Source organism: Gouania willdenowi, unplaced genomic scaffold (assembly GCF_900634775.1).
Source record: "Gouania willdenowi unplaced genomic scaffold, fGouWil2.1 scaffold_309_arrow_ctg1, whole genome shotgun sequence".
NCBI lineage: Eukaryota > Metazoa > Chordata > Actinopteri > Blenniiformes > Gobiesocidae > Gouania > Gouania willdenowi.
The window spans coordinates 737,338-752,026 of NW_021145070.1; the positions used below are offsets into that span (position 1 = coordinate 737,338).

The window sequence follows — 14,689 nt, forward strand, 5'->3', positions numbered from 1 at the left end:
CAACATTCTCTTTATATTTTTGGATGCTATAGTCTTCACCCCCCTCTCTATGGTCAACATTTCTATATATTTTGGATGCTATAGTCTTTCACCCCCTCTCTATGGTCAACATTTTCTATATATTTTTGGATGCTATAGTCTTTCACCCCCTCTCTATGGTCAACATTCTCTTTATATTTTTGGATGCTATAGTCTTTCACCCCCTCTCTATGGTCAACATTCTCTTTATATTTTTGGATGCTATAGTCTTTCACCCCCTCTCTATGGTCAACATTCTCTTTATATTTTTGGATGCTATAGCCTTTGACTAACTCTCTATGGTCAACATTTTTTTTATATTTTTGGATGCTCTTATTTTTATGTTTTTCCATAAACAGTGCATTGTCCTGGTATCGCTTCCTTTCGCTTTCCCTAACACTATCCCTGTAGCGTTCATTTTCTACAAATTTTTTTTTCTTTTGCAAATATATTTTTCTCTTCATGTATTTTGAAGACTGCTTACAAATCCCCAGCTCTCTACCTGAATCAACAGATAAAGATGGACCAAATTGCTCATGTAGGCCTTCATCAATATACACAAGCTCATCATTTACATCTGATCTTACAGCTGCAGTACCAATGCTACTCTTCTCTGTGCCATGCTGTCTAAGACTATATCCACTGAAACAATCCTCAGTCACTTTGCACACACCTAAACAACTCTGCTCCTGAGGCTGTTTCACACACACAACCGTCTCAAAATGATTACCACGAACATTTTCTAAATAAACACCCTGCTCTGACAACTGCTCACCATTACAATCATATTTTAACCACCGACCATTACAATAAGTGTAAATACTAAGCCTTAAGTAATCAGCTGCCACCTGAATTTCCATCTCGGTTGCCCATGTTCCTACACAAGACATTTTCGACCTTCCGACATAATCACCAACAGAGGTATACCCACATCTCAAAAAAGTCTTGTAAAAATCGGCCTTACTTTTTAAATGCTTCACAACAGCCAGCCTAATCTTTCTATGTTTTTGTTGTGTACCACTAACAGCCTGACTAAGAGCCCTAAAAAAACAATTACCATCCTCTTCTATTTTCTCATTTTGACAAGGCGCTCCTAAAAGACCAGTCATGGAAAAGACATCAACTTTCTCATACTCAATTTTCAACTTTCTACAAATGGCCTGAGATACATCTGTACCAATGGGATTGAACTCCATCGCTACATGCCTATGTTCACTAATAAACACCACATCTGGCTCCACATCAACAATTTCACTGTCTAAATAATCAAACTCCATCTCTACATGCTTATGTTCACTAATAACCACATCTGGCTCCACATCAACAATTCCACTGTCTAAATAATCAAACTCCATCTCTACATGCTTATGTTCACTAATAACCACATCTGGCTCCACATCAACAATTCCACTGTCTAAATTATCGCTCTTACGCTTTACACCTCTGGGATTGACACGCATTCCACAAAGCTCAAACTCCTTTTGGGACCGCAACCCACGAGCAAACCTGCAGATGTGGTCAAACACATCATCCAGGCTCTCAAAGAAAACAGCTACACTCTTCCCTGCAGCTGACTGCATTCCAAATGCATCGCGTGCATGAGAGTCCACGACTGCATACCGACCATCCTGAACAATGATGGAGCAAGTGTTTCTCGCCAGTGTCAGGAAAGATGTTTCATACTTTCCACAAATCTTGGCCAAAGCCTCCCTTAACGAGAATTGGACACCAATGTCTATAAACTCTCCCTGCACTACATCTACATCACCAGACACCACAGCTCCCTCCACAAACTCAAAGCTGTGTCCAAAAAGGAAATGCTGTTTAGGCAGCTCTGGCACAGAAAGGTGCTTGCTTACGTCCTTCACTAAACCCGCTTCATACAACCAACTATAGACCTCATCACCTACTACCAGTACTTCATCTAGATCAGCTGCCTGCCATGAAAACACACTGTGGATAGTGTGTTTAGCCATAGCAACCAGACTAATTGCCATACACTGCACACCTCCATACACAAAGCGGCCATCTCCTTGGTGAAAAGAGTCCTGTACTGACCTACGAGGAGCAGCAGGCCTGACCGTGCTGCTACCACACAAACTCTCTGCCTCTACACCTACCAAACCACTCACCTTACCTTCCAGCGCAGAACGGCCGTCCTCACTAGAACACTCTGCCGGTGAAGATTGGACGTCCTGTTTCCGCGCAGCAGCAGTCTGTGCTCCAGCGAAGACCTCAGCCAGGGTGGGCGACAGAGCAGCACGCGCTCCAGCACTGCCAGGGACGACCTGCAACTGCAAAACAACACACATTAATATCAGACACACAAGTATTGAATAAATATGCAATACTTTGTGTGTTTTTCCTGAATTCATACATATTTTACACAGATCTGATTTCAACAACGCTTTGAAAAAAACCTAAAAAATACAAACCTCTGCCACCACCCCAGCAGGCACGACTCTGGAAGGTGACCTCCTCGTCTTCACCTTCACAGCATCCCTCTGCCCCCCAAAAAGAATTCCCATGAATAAGCAGTCCAACACGTTTTTTCATTCCAGATGCTGAGCATCACAGATCTCAGCTGACAAACACACTAGCTTCTTGTCCTCATTATTCACCTCATCCACATTACACAGGTGCATCATTGTATGATTTATCAAATAAACATTTTCTCCCCCAAAACAACAATACATGCAACTGTTCTTTAAACAACCCATGATGCTAAAACAGGTTAATACATGTTCAGTTATGAAACAACTAATAAGACTCACCTCCTGTGCAGGTGTCCTTGCTACAGCTACGCTGGGTGACAGTCCAACGCAGCCAGTGACAACCTGCGGCTACAAAACAAAAGCAACACACATTAGACACATTACTAATCAATCAATGTATAATACTTAAGCTCTGAGTTTCCTCTAACTACTAAATAAATGAATACAAACCTCCCGCTCCACCCGACCATGCAGGAATCTGGAAGGTGAACTCTGACTTTTCACCTTCACAGCACGCGGTTTCTTCCCCTGAAACAAAGAACAAAACCATGAATAAACACTGTGCAACGTATTAACCTGTCTTAGATGTTTTACAGACAATAAGAGAAAATAACTGACCTTGCCACGTGGGCACTTTAACTGTGAGGTGGAAGAGATTGACTCTGGACTGCTGAGATCCGATGGCACAAGCCTGTCCATCAGATCCAGCATGGCAGGGCTGAACCAAACGGGGCTCAGCGGGATGGAAAACTCGCTCACCACCTGAAAAATACACATGTAGAATTACTGTGTTATATTTGTGCACAAATGAACAAACAACACACCATTAGATCATTCAAACTTTACCTGCTGCTTATCCATCCCCTTGGCTGGAAACACAGAGGACGAGTCTTCACCTGATGTGTTTCTCTGTAATGCAGAGAAACATTTGGTTTAAGAAAAACAATAATCCTTTAGATAACACTAGAGACAAATGAGCAACACTCAGTTATGCAGTCAAATACCTTCCTGCCTTGTCCAATAGCTGACCATGAGAAGGGGTCCTTTTGAGGAGGTGGTGAGACGACCTCACCCTTCAAAACCACACGTAGACGATGGCGTGGGACAGGTGGTGTTCTGACGGGTGCCAGCGCAGGCTTACTTACTGGCACTGTTTCCAGTTCCTGATAACAAAATCAACACATTAATGACATCACATTTTTCCCCACCACATAGGCATAACAATTATGTATAAATGCATGTGTATCAATAAAATGAAGAGTCTGTCCTCAACACTGCGCTACTGTAAAAGTGTCTTGAGATAACATTGGTTATGATTTGGCGCTATACAAATAAAGATTGATTGCAAAGGGCCGAGCACACAACAATGACAGACACATTAGAGCCCTGCATAGACCACAAAGCTACACACAAAGAAATAAGCACAACAAAGATCAGAATGGAGGAGTTCTAATTTCACTCACCAAGAAAGAAGTCCTCCAGAGCAGCTGCGCAAGTATAGGCATCCCCTCATTGTCAGACAGATGGACCTGTGATATCAAATTACAAACATTTACTACATTAAAAAGACCTCATGAAAAACCAACATAACCTGCAGAGGAGCATGTCATTTTTACTTACACCATCTCTGGCCCACAGAGCTGTATTTCCCACTGGGAAGTGCTCCGCAATGGGAACGAACTTAACACCTGAAGACAATCGGTAAACATTAGCACATAATTTCACTAAATGACAATATTAATAATATAAAGTCGATTAATGTTCTCTCCAACATACCTAACTTAACCGCGACTCTGTGGAACTCTTGACGCATCATCTCTTGTGGGTACAGATCAGCATCAAGACGTGGTGGGAAGTCGACCACCACGAGCTGTTCAAAATATTTGTTATATATAATGTATTAATTTAACAGGAAAAACAATTATTGATTTCCTTTAATTTCATTCTGTTATGCTGCACATTAAACAAACATGCATTATTAGAGGCTTCACTAACGTACCCTGGACCAGCGGGTTAGGATGCTGGACAAAAGCCTGGCAAAGTCAGCACCAGCCTTTTCCGGGTTCCTGGTGCTCTTCAGGTTGTTCGTTGGCGCCAGAAGGCACACCTGAAGTAGAAAGCACCAATATTTTAACACTCCAGTCCGGTAGGTGACAATATGCACCTATTTAAGTCGGCTGCAACACGCCATTAACCAAGAAACAACAACCCACCAGGTCAGGATCATATGGGAGAGTGGAGTTGAGCAACTCGATCCTCTCATCATTAGCGGAGCCCCCAGGGGTAGACATGACGCCAAAGGAAAGCCTTCCTTCTGGCATCTTCACGATCCCATCAGCAATGGATCGCAGGTGGGAATCGCCCACAAGAAGAACAAACTACACACACAGAATGACAATTATTTAATTATGTTTTAATTAAAACGTATACATGTGAAATGCATTAGCCACAGACGCCAATAAAATTACCTTCTTATCCGGGGACTCAGCAGGGATGGTCAGTTTGTGCTGGTGTCCAGTCAAACTAGAAACTTCCCATTTCTTGACGGCGTGACGCTTGCCGGTACCGACACCTATTTACAAAAAACAAACGTTAACTGAAGCTTCTCAGACAAATGACATTCAATGACAACAGACAACAGACCGTTACATACCAATGTGGGCATCGTCAGGATCCGTCCGTGGCGCAAGAGTAACTAGAGGAGCTAGTTTCTCTGCCATCCGCCTCTTCGCAGCTTCGGAGCGGCGGTGGGACTTCGTGCGAGGCATCTAAACAGAAAAATATAGTTCAAAACACTGAAATGATTGAACCTGTTATTTATTTTTTGATACTGTATATAACTCATAGGAGTTTTCTCAAATAAAACGACACTATGACACACTAGGACCTAAATGGCAAAGGCAGAGGGGAATAAAAAGCACAAAGACATTTGACTGATTTTTCCAATAAATGAACTATTCTATGGCCAGAACGTTAATCACAATTATTTATCCTGTTAGGAAAAAAATATTTATTTGGCACCATTAACTAAAACATAAATATCTAAATTTTCAATTATTATGTCAATACTAACTAAGAATACAGTAAATACACTGTTGACATCAATAACAATGTTTTAACACTTTTTCAATGTGTGACAAAAATAAATAAATGTGAAAAATAACAAAAAGGAAAATTAAAAATTAAATACAAATCAATATAAGGGAAAAACATTGACAAATATTAAATATGAATACATTATTTCTATATTTAAATACATTAAATATAGATTGTTAAATAAAAGTGGAAAAAACAACAAGAAATATAATTGTTATTTTATTTTACTTTTTACTTTGCAACTACAATGATGTGTGTAGATTTAAATGTACATTACTTAAATATATATATGGTATTACAAGTACATTATATTGATAAATTATATATACAGTATAATGTACATTAGCAAATGTTAAAAAATTGAATAGTCAAAAATTACCCAAAAGATGGCATTAACTAATTGCTAGCTAATGCTTGGTTAAAATTAACGTTAGGCTAATACTAAATCTATAATAACGTTATTGCTAGGTTAACACTATTGCTAGACTAATGCTATGTTAAATAGTTTTTAAACTAAAACAAATTTATAAATCAACTGTCAACACTAAATCAATATATAGTAAATACACTGCTGACATGAACAACAACGTGTTATCACTTTTAATAATAAAAACAGCAGAGCTGAAGTCAACATCCAATGTAAACATTTTAAAGCCACGTTAAAGGCTCTTTTTCTCTACTGTAATTTATTTTATTTATTTATTTATTAATTCAGTTCATTTCCGACATGGTCGCATTCACAGAAATTCATTTAACATTCAGAGCAAAATCACATCATTGTTTTTTTTTTTTTTTTTTTTTTTTTTTGTCCTTTTTTTGTCCTTTTTCATGCCGGAAAGGGCGACGGAAAAAAGCATTATGCTTATCCAGATCCGTCCCCTAATTTGAACACAGATAATTTTACATCCAACGTCGTTTCTTCCCTTTTTTTTTTTTTTTTTTTTTGTCCCTTTTTTTTATTTTTTATGATGTGTTCTCGTCTGCAGTCATTGTTCCTGTTGTTACTCCTCCTCACAGTCTTTTTCTTCCGTATTTCCTCGGGCTTTCTTTTCCAGTCGTTGTTTACGTTCCTCCAACTCTCCAAACGTGAAGTTCTTCTGCTTTCGGAGTACCTTCATATCCTCTGAAAGTCGCCTCTGCTTACGATCCATCCGGAAGGCACATGCACATACACATACCCCCATCATTAGCAGGCCAAAGATCATGACTCCTAGCAGATAGATGTCCTCCACATCTTCTACTGTCAGCTGGGAGAGACAGAGCATCTGGCTTCTCCCTCGTGCGTCCACGACATATCCACTTGGGTATGTGTCCTTTGGACACGGTATTTCGTGCTGAAGCAATTGCCTCGTTGAGAAGATTTTGTCAATGGCGCTCAATGACCAGTTAATGAGTTCCATGTCATCGCTGTAGCGTTCAATGAAGAGTTGACTTGAGATTTGTATGTGTGTAAAAATGTACTCCTCGTTTTGTCCTTAAATTGTTTCAGATTATCTGACTGTTGTGTCTCTTCGTCAAGGCTGTTCCAGAGGTTCATGGCTCTATACACAGTACTATGTTTGCCAATGTTTGATATGACCCTATTTGGTCTAAACACATTATTATGTCTGAATTCATAGGGATTTTGATTGTATGTGAAACGTTTTTGTATTCGATGTGGTAGTTTTTTTTGATGCAGCCCTAAATGCGTGTATTTGTGTGTTGTAGTGTATTATTTCTTGCAGTTTTAGGTATTTTGACTTCTCAAATAAATCGTTTGTGTGTGTGTTGTATGGTACTTTATGTAAAATGCTTTTTTTTGTTGTTTAAATAGTGGTTCAAGATACGTTTTATAGTTATTACCCCATATTTCGGAGCAGTAGTTTAAGTGCGATGCTATGAGTGAAGAATAGATTGTTTTAAGTGATTTGGTATGTAGGATTTGTTGAAGCTTCCATAGGATGTAACTGCTTTTGGCAACTTTGTTTTTAACTATTTGTATATGTTTTTTCCAGGTCAGCTTGTCGTCCATCCACACTCCTAGTGCCCTATATTCTTTTACTTGTTCTATTATTTCCATGTTTAGTTTCAGTCTTATATCTACCGTTTTTTTTCTCTTTTCGAAATTAATGAATTTTGTTTTACTGACGTTTAGGGCTAATTTGTTTACATCTAACCAAGTTTGAATTTTTAATAGTTCCTCATTTGTTGACTCTATTAGAGTGTTAATGTCTTTGCCTGTGCATAGAATGGTTGTGTCATCTGCAAACAACGTTAGTTTGAGACTTTGAAAATGTCGTTTATGTATAGAATGAACAGTTTTGGCCCTAAAATTGAACCCTGTGGAACACCACATTGTATAGTTTGGCATTTTGATATGTGTTCTTCAAAGTCAACATATTGTTTCCTATATTCCGTAATTTTGAAGTTTTTGTTCAAGAATATCATGATTAATTGTGTCAAAGGCTTTTTTTAGGTCCAGAAAAATTCCGAATACAAATAGTTTTTTTTCTAATGCTTCTCTTATATTCTCTGTGATGTCAATTATAGCCATTGCTGTTGAACGTCCTTTTCTAAATCCATATTGTCCTTCATGTAGTATATTGTTGTCTTCTATAAATTTGTCGAGTCTGTTCATGAACAGTTTTTCCAGAATTTTTGATAATTGTGGTAATATTGATATAGGTCGATAATTAGTAAAATTCCATTTTTCTCCACCCTTGTAAATCGATTTGATTTTTGCAATTTTCATCTTTTCTGGGAAAACACCATTCTTGAATGAGAGATTACTTATATGTGTTAATGGCGGGGTTATTTCAGCTAGTGATAGAGGCACATTACTCTCAAACAATTACGGTGCCAATGGAGGCACGTGCACGCTCCCTGTGCGAGCGGGCGGGCACATACGTGACTCAACCATTAGCTTAGCATAACTAACTGAGGCCTGCTCACATGTTCACGGCCTAGTGAGAAGGTGCGCACACGCGTCCGCGCCTTAATCATTAGCTTAGCATCAATGGCTCAGGCCTGAACACATGACAGGCCCAGTCAGAGTTTACTTACCGCTTTGAAAGTCCGAGGTTTCTGGCAATACAAGGGTGGAAAAGGTAGCCCAAAGTTGATGGTGATCAATATCCAGTGACAAGTCCTTATAGGAGATGTGTAGCCAGATATTGGTCGAGTCCTCGAGATGAACTTCACTATGGAAATCAATCTGAAGACAAGGTGTTACTGACGGCAGGGGGCCATTTATAGATTTGACCTGAACCTGACCAACCAATCACGGATCAGAATTTTACAACAAATGTGTTTACTATTTAAATGCAATTAAAATGTCTTCAAATCTTTTGTCAATCATGAAAATCTGATAGAAACAGTTTTTAAACTAAAAGTTAAATGTATAGATTATAAATATTTCCATATTTAAATACATTAAATATAGATTGATAAAAAAAGCGGAAAAAGAAACACAGAAATGTAATTATTTTATTTATTTGGCAACATTAACTAAAACATAAATATATAACTTATTGCTAGCTAATGCTAAGTTAAAATTAATGTTAGCTTAATGCTAACTCTAAATAATGCTAATGCTAGGTTAATACAATTGCTAGAATAATGCTATGTTAAATAGTTTTTAAACTAAAACATAAATTTATAAATGATCAACTATGTCAATACTAACTAAGAATACAGTAAATACACTGTTGACATGAATAATAATGTTTAAACACTTTTTCAATGTGTGAGAAAAAAAAAAAAAAACCTAAATAAATTATATACATATTTAATATCTGTCCCTTTTTTCCCCTTATATTAGTTATTAATTTATGTATTTTCTCACACATTGAAAAAGTGTGAAAACATTGTTATTCATGTCAACAGTGTATTTACTGTATTTTGATTTAGTATTAACATAGATGATGATTTATATATTTGTTGTAGCTTAAAAACTATTTAACATAGCATTAGTCTAGCATTAATGACACAGGAAAATCCTTCTCCATCATACCATTGAACTCTTCACCAGTCCTCCTCTTCATCATCACTCCTCCTCTTCATCACCAGTCCTCCTCTTCATCACCAGTCCTCCTCTTCTGTGGAGTTTGCAGGTTCTCATTTCACACATACAATTAAGAACTTTAACTGCTTGCTCATTCTTTAACCAATTTACACTATTAAACTTTCACATGTTTCAAATATTCATTATCACTCCTCTTCTTCATCACCAATCCTGAAAAAAAAACTGTCATCAGTGGGAGGGGCCTAAAATGACTTTGAATTTCTTGGTAAATGCAATATCTCAGTTGTTTTTACACCAAATTTGCTAAGGCCAATTCCCAAATCCCCAACAGTGGTATACGTGACCGTGGGTTACCGCCTCCGGCCGCTTCATCGAACCCTATGACAGAGGACAGAGGAACCTATTGTTTTCGCTTTTATTTCCTATTATTATTAGGTTCCGATGTCCCAGAATGGGACAGAGGAACCTATTGTTTTCGCCCATTGAAGATGAAAAGTTATCGAAAGAATTTTTGTATCTGTCACGGTTTGGTCGTGGCGCCGCCACAAAAATGCAATGCTAACTTTCGTTAGCACGCAAAAAATTCCAAATCTCCATAACTCTGACACACAAACTTCCATCAGCTTCAAATTTTACACAAAGAACATGTGCCCAAGCTTGGTCATGACTGCTTTGAACCATTTCCCATCATGCCTTGTGTTTTCGACCGGTGTCATTTAAGGTCACGTACACGGTTAGCATTTACAGGACGCCGTTCTAGGAAAAAGCTTATAACTCTAGAATGCAAAGTTCAAACTGCTTCATATTTGATACACACGATCACAGTCCACAGCTAAACAGCAAACGATAACCAATTTACCCACAATGCCTTGCGTTCTCAGAGGGCGCCGCTTCTGTGGTCGTCCTACACGAGCAGCTGTAGCGGACAGACGATATGTCGTGTTGACTTCAAAACACTGTAGGATGAACCTACACAGAGGGGAGCAAATTCCTATTGAAGAAACAACAGGCTGTGGTCAGTGGGAGGGGCCTAAAATGTCACTGGAAAATTCTTCGCCATCAACACGCTGTAATAGGAAAATGCTTATAACGCTCCAATGCAAAGTTCAAACTGCTTCATATTTGATACACACGATGATTGTCCATCCATGAACAACGCTCGATGACCAAATTACCCATCATGGCCAGTGGGAGGGGCCTATAATCACACAGGAAAATCCTTCGCCATAAATACGCCGTTATACGAAAACGCTTGCAACTCCAGAATACAAAGTTTAAAGTGCTTCATATTTGATACACATGATGACCGTACAGCCCCAAACAACAAACGATAACCAGAAACACCCACAATGCCTTGCGCTCTCAGAGGGCGCCACTTCTTGGGCCGTCCTACGCCAGCAGCTCTAGCGGCAAGACGACATGTCGTGTTGAATTCAAAACACTGTAGGATGAATCTTATTAGATGGAAGCACATTGCTATGGCAAATAGAGCAGGCTGTGAAAAGTGGGAGGGGCCTATCATGACACAGGAAAATCCTTCGCGATAAGTACGCCGTTATACGAAAACGCTTACAACTCCAGGCCAATTCCCAAATCCCCAACAGTGGTATACGTGACCGTGGGTTACCGCCCCCGGCCGCTTCATCGGAACCTATGACGCCGCTCGCGGCTTTAATTATTATTATTATTATTATTATTATTATTATTATTATTAATAACGTGTGCATTAAAGTATGTTGGTGGATTATCCTCTGCTAAACTAGATTGAGGCATCATTAGCAGATAATAGATATGACTAAGATATGCTAATGTTACTGGATAAAGTTAGCATCACAGCCTTAACCATAAAGTTCAATTTTATGAATTTGATTTTATCCAAAGATGTGGAATAAAAGAAAATACTAAATAAAATAAATTAATACTAATAAAATAAATAAAAATCAATAAAACTTGATTTATTTTGTTGTTGTAAATTTAATTAATGAATGAACTATAACTTTAGGACATCTGATTGTACAGTGATGAGTGTCAGCAGAAAAATGAGGAATGGATTCTGGAGTGCGAGCTAGCATGATAAAGTTAACGTAACTAAAACAACAATGTAGAAAGCTATTTTTGTGATATTACTATGAATATTACTTTGAAGATTTCTAAACAGCAATCTTAAACATTAAGGTAACTTATGGATTGAGTGTTTTAAACTTTGTGTTACTCTGTAAATGGGAAAGGTAAGTTAAAAACCATCAGTGAGATTGAAAACATAAGTTTAAAATAGACCAACAATGATGAAAATAAAATATACTAGAGTAAATGGGGAACTATACGTAATACTATAAGTATTATAGGCTATTACTGTATTATACAAGTTATTACACTAATCATGTAATTTGGTTCGAGTTTAAGTGACCTACACTAGGAGTACAGGGAGCAGTGATGTCACAGGACCAATGATGCTGCACGGTGATGACCAATGATGATGCATGGTGAGGACCAATGCTGCTGCATGGTGAGGACCGATGATGCTGCACGGTGAGGACCAATGATGCTGCATGGTGAGGACCAATGATGCTGCATGGTGAGGACCAATGATGCTGCACGGTGAGGACCAATGATGCTGCACGGTGAGGACCAATGATGCTGCACGGTGAGGACCAATGATGCTGCAAGATGAGGACCAATGATGCTGCAAGATGAGGACCAATGATGCTGCACGGTGAAGACCAATGATGCTGCACGGTGAGGACCAATGATGCTGCACGGTGAGGACCAATGATGCTGCACGGTGAGGACCAATGATGCTCCATGGTGAGGACCAATGATGCTGCAGGTCAGGCTGGATAAATGATGTTCTGTTAGGTTGCAGAGTAGTGATGCTGGCTGTGTGCATCAGTGCATAGTAATAATGTCTATTTTTATATATTCATAAACATAATAAATGTGTTTTCAATGTGTCCTGTCTGGATTTAATGTTTTTGATGACCTCTTTTTTAAAGAAAACTAAAGAAAATTCAAAGCAATACATACTGTATACAATACATATTAACACATTTTTAAACAATGTTTTCATTAATACAAATTTATGTTAGGGAAAAAAACTTTTTATGGAACTACATAAACATATATTGTATATACACATACATATGATGGTGTACTGTATAAATATTGTCAATCAATGTAGTTATTGACGACAAATTACCAAAAATCCCAGATTTGTCAATGGATTCAAATTGCCCACCGCTAACATCTGGAACAAATTGAGTTTACATGAATCATGTGATGGTCAAGCATTTTGGACTTTGTCGTACCAAAGCAGTGACCCCCAACAGAATCTGTATCCCCTGCTGTGGGAGTGCGCATGAAGGGCGGAGCTACAATTCTGTGTTTAGATATCAGTATAGCTTATTATTAAAACTAAATGTGGATTGTTACGATCATGCTTTGATTGTTAAAGATGGATAACTATTTATGGTTTCTTTTTAACATATGATAATTAAATGTTATTTTCAGAACATCTAACTTTAACTTCATCTAAATCTAACAACAAAACCATGTACGTAAACAGAGACAAAACTGATATAATCCAGACAGTAAGATTAACATTTAAAAGACAGTTTGAGCTAAATACACAAAATCTAAATCGTTAACAAATAAAAAAAATTATATTTTAAATATTAAACCTAATACACATTAAACAACTCATATATACCTTGTAAATCAAATTAAGCAGACACAATAGAGCCATAAATGATATATAATAATAATAATAATAATAATAATAATAATAATAATAATAATAATAATAATAAATATTCTGTACATACGTGTTGTTAAAGTTAATAGTATTCATAGATCTGCTTGACAATGTCATATGTTCTCCTTTTTCTATTAAAGTGTAATGTTGCTAGGCGACCAGCCTGCTAACTAAACTCTCTGGGTTTTAGACTCAAACACGCTGTAATTCAGTCTTTAGATCAATGTGTCCAACTTGTGATACAGTAAAATCAACACCACTGTGAACATTTGAACACACTGTCAGACTCAGATCCACCTTTTTCACTCAATGATGTTCTGATGAACTTACTGCAGCACTGCCAACAGTAGTTGTTGATGTAACTCACTTTCCTTTACACAGGAGATCTGATCTTTAGATATTGGTGTATTTTTTTATTCAGCCTCTGTTGATCATCATAACTTCATAGCATTTATTCAGACATTCTCAACACAGACACATGGTGATACAGGACTGTGGACCAGAACATGTTATCAGGAGATACAAATGATTTCAGCCTGTCTCACTGTGCCTGATAGAAAATGTATCCCCTCTATAATCCTCAGGTGATGGACTAACATCATCTGCTTTATTCTGTACACATTTATCATCATTCATAATAAAACATGTGAATTAGGAACAGTTTCACTTTTGTGGAGAAGAAGAACATGAGACAGATGTGACCTCATGCTTTGTGTTCTCAGATGACGCCACTTTTAGGCGTCCGGAAAGAAGATATGTCGTGTTGACTTCAAAATAGTGTTGGATGAATCTTATAAGATGGAAATCCTGATAGAAAAAACAGGCTGTGATCAGTGGGAGGGGCCTGTAATGTCACTAAAAAATCCTTCGCCGTCACATTCTAAATGCTGTATCTTTGCTATTTTTCAATGGATTCACATCAAATTTACATGTATTTTTGACCCCAAGATGAGCAAAAAGATACATTATAACCCCGCCCAAAACCAAACAGGAAGTCAGTAATCTTGTCTGTCTGTCTCACAGAGGACTCAGAGACACTTCTGTCTATCTCTCTGTCTGTGTGGCTGTCTGTTTTGTGTCTGTCTGTGTAGCTGTGTGTCTGTAAGTGTGTCTGTTTGTCTGTGTGTGTGTGTGTGTATCTGTCTGTTGGTGTGTCAGTCTGTCTGTGTGGCTGTGTCTGTCTGTCTGTCTGTCTGTGTGTGTGTCTGTCTGTCTGTGAAGCTGTGTGTGTCTGTCGGTGTGTCTGTCTGTCTGTCTGTGTAGCTGTGTGTGTGTCTGTCTGTGTAGCTGTGTCTGTCTGTTGGTGTGTCTGTCTATCTGTGTATG

At 38.1% G+C, this 14,689-nt stretch overlaps 1 protein-coding gene across 1 annotated transcript in view; it reads right to left on the reverse strand.

The window, feature by feature from the left end:
* LOC114459398 (uncharacterized) overlaps nucleotides 1-8,759 on the reverse strand; it is a 16,288-nt gene extending 7,529 nt beyond the window's left edge. The window contains exons 1-14 of the mRNA XM_028441661.1: nucleotides 8,652-8,759; nucleotides 5,167-5,281; nucleotides 4,982-5,085; nucleotides 4,727-4,891; nucleotides 4,513-4,620; nucleotides 4,290-4,383; nucleotides 4,134-4,201; nucleotides 3,977-4,042; nucleotides 3,518-3,676; nucleotides 3,360-3,422; nucleotides 3,132-3,275; nucleotides 2,964-3,041; nucleotides 2,793-2,861; nucleotides 681-2,312 (exon numbers count right to left, since the gene is read on the reverse strand). Of these exons, the coding sequence (XP_028297462.1) occupies nucleotides 681-2,312; nucleotides 2,793-2,861; nucleotides 2,964-3,041; nucleotides 3,132-3,275; nucleotides 3,360-3,422; nucleotides 3,518-3,676; nucleotides 3,977-4,042; nucleotides 4,134-4,201; nucleotides 4,290-4,383; nucleotides 4,513-4,620; nucleotides 4,727-4,891; nucleotides 4,982-5,085; nucleotides 5,167-5,281 (2,865 nt within the window). The 5' untranslated portion in view covers nucleotides 8,652-8,759. The remainder of the gene's footprint in view (nucleotides 1-680; nucleotides 2,313-2,792; nucleotides 2,862-2,963; nucleotides 3,042-3,131; nucleotides 3,276-3,359; nucleotides 3,423-3,517; nucleotides 3,677-3,976; nucleotides 4,043-4,133; nucleotides 4,202-4,289; nucleotides 4,384-4,512; nucleotides 4,621-4,726; nucleotides 4,892-4,981; nucleotides 5,086-5,166; nucleotides 5,282-8,651) is intronic.
* Between the last annotated feature and the right edge of the window lie 5,930 nt (nucleotides 8,760-14,689).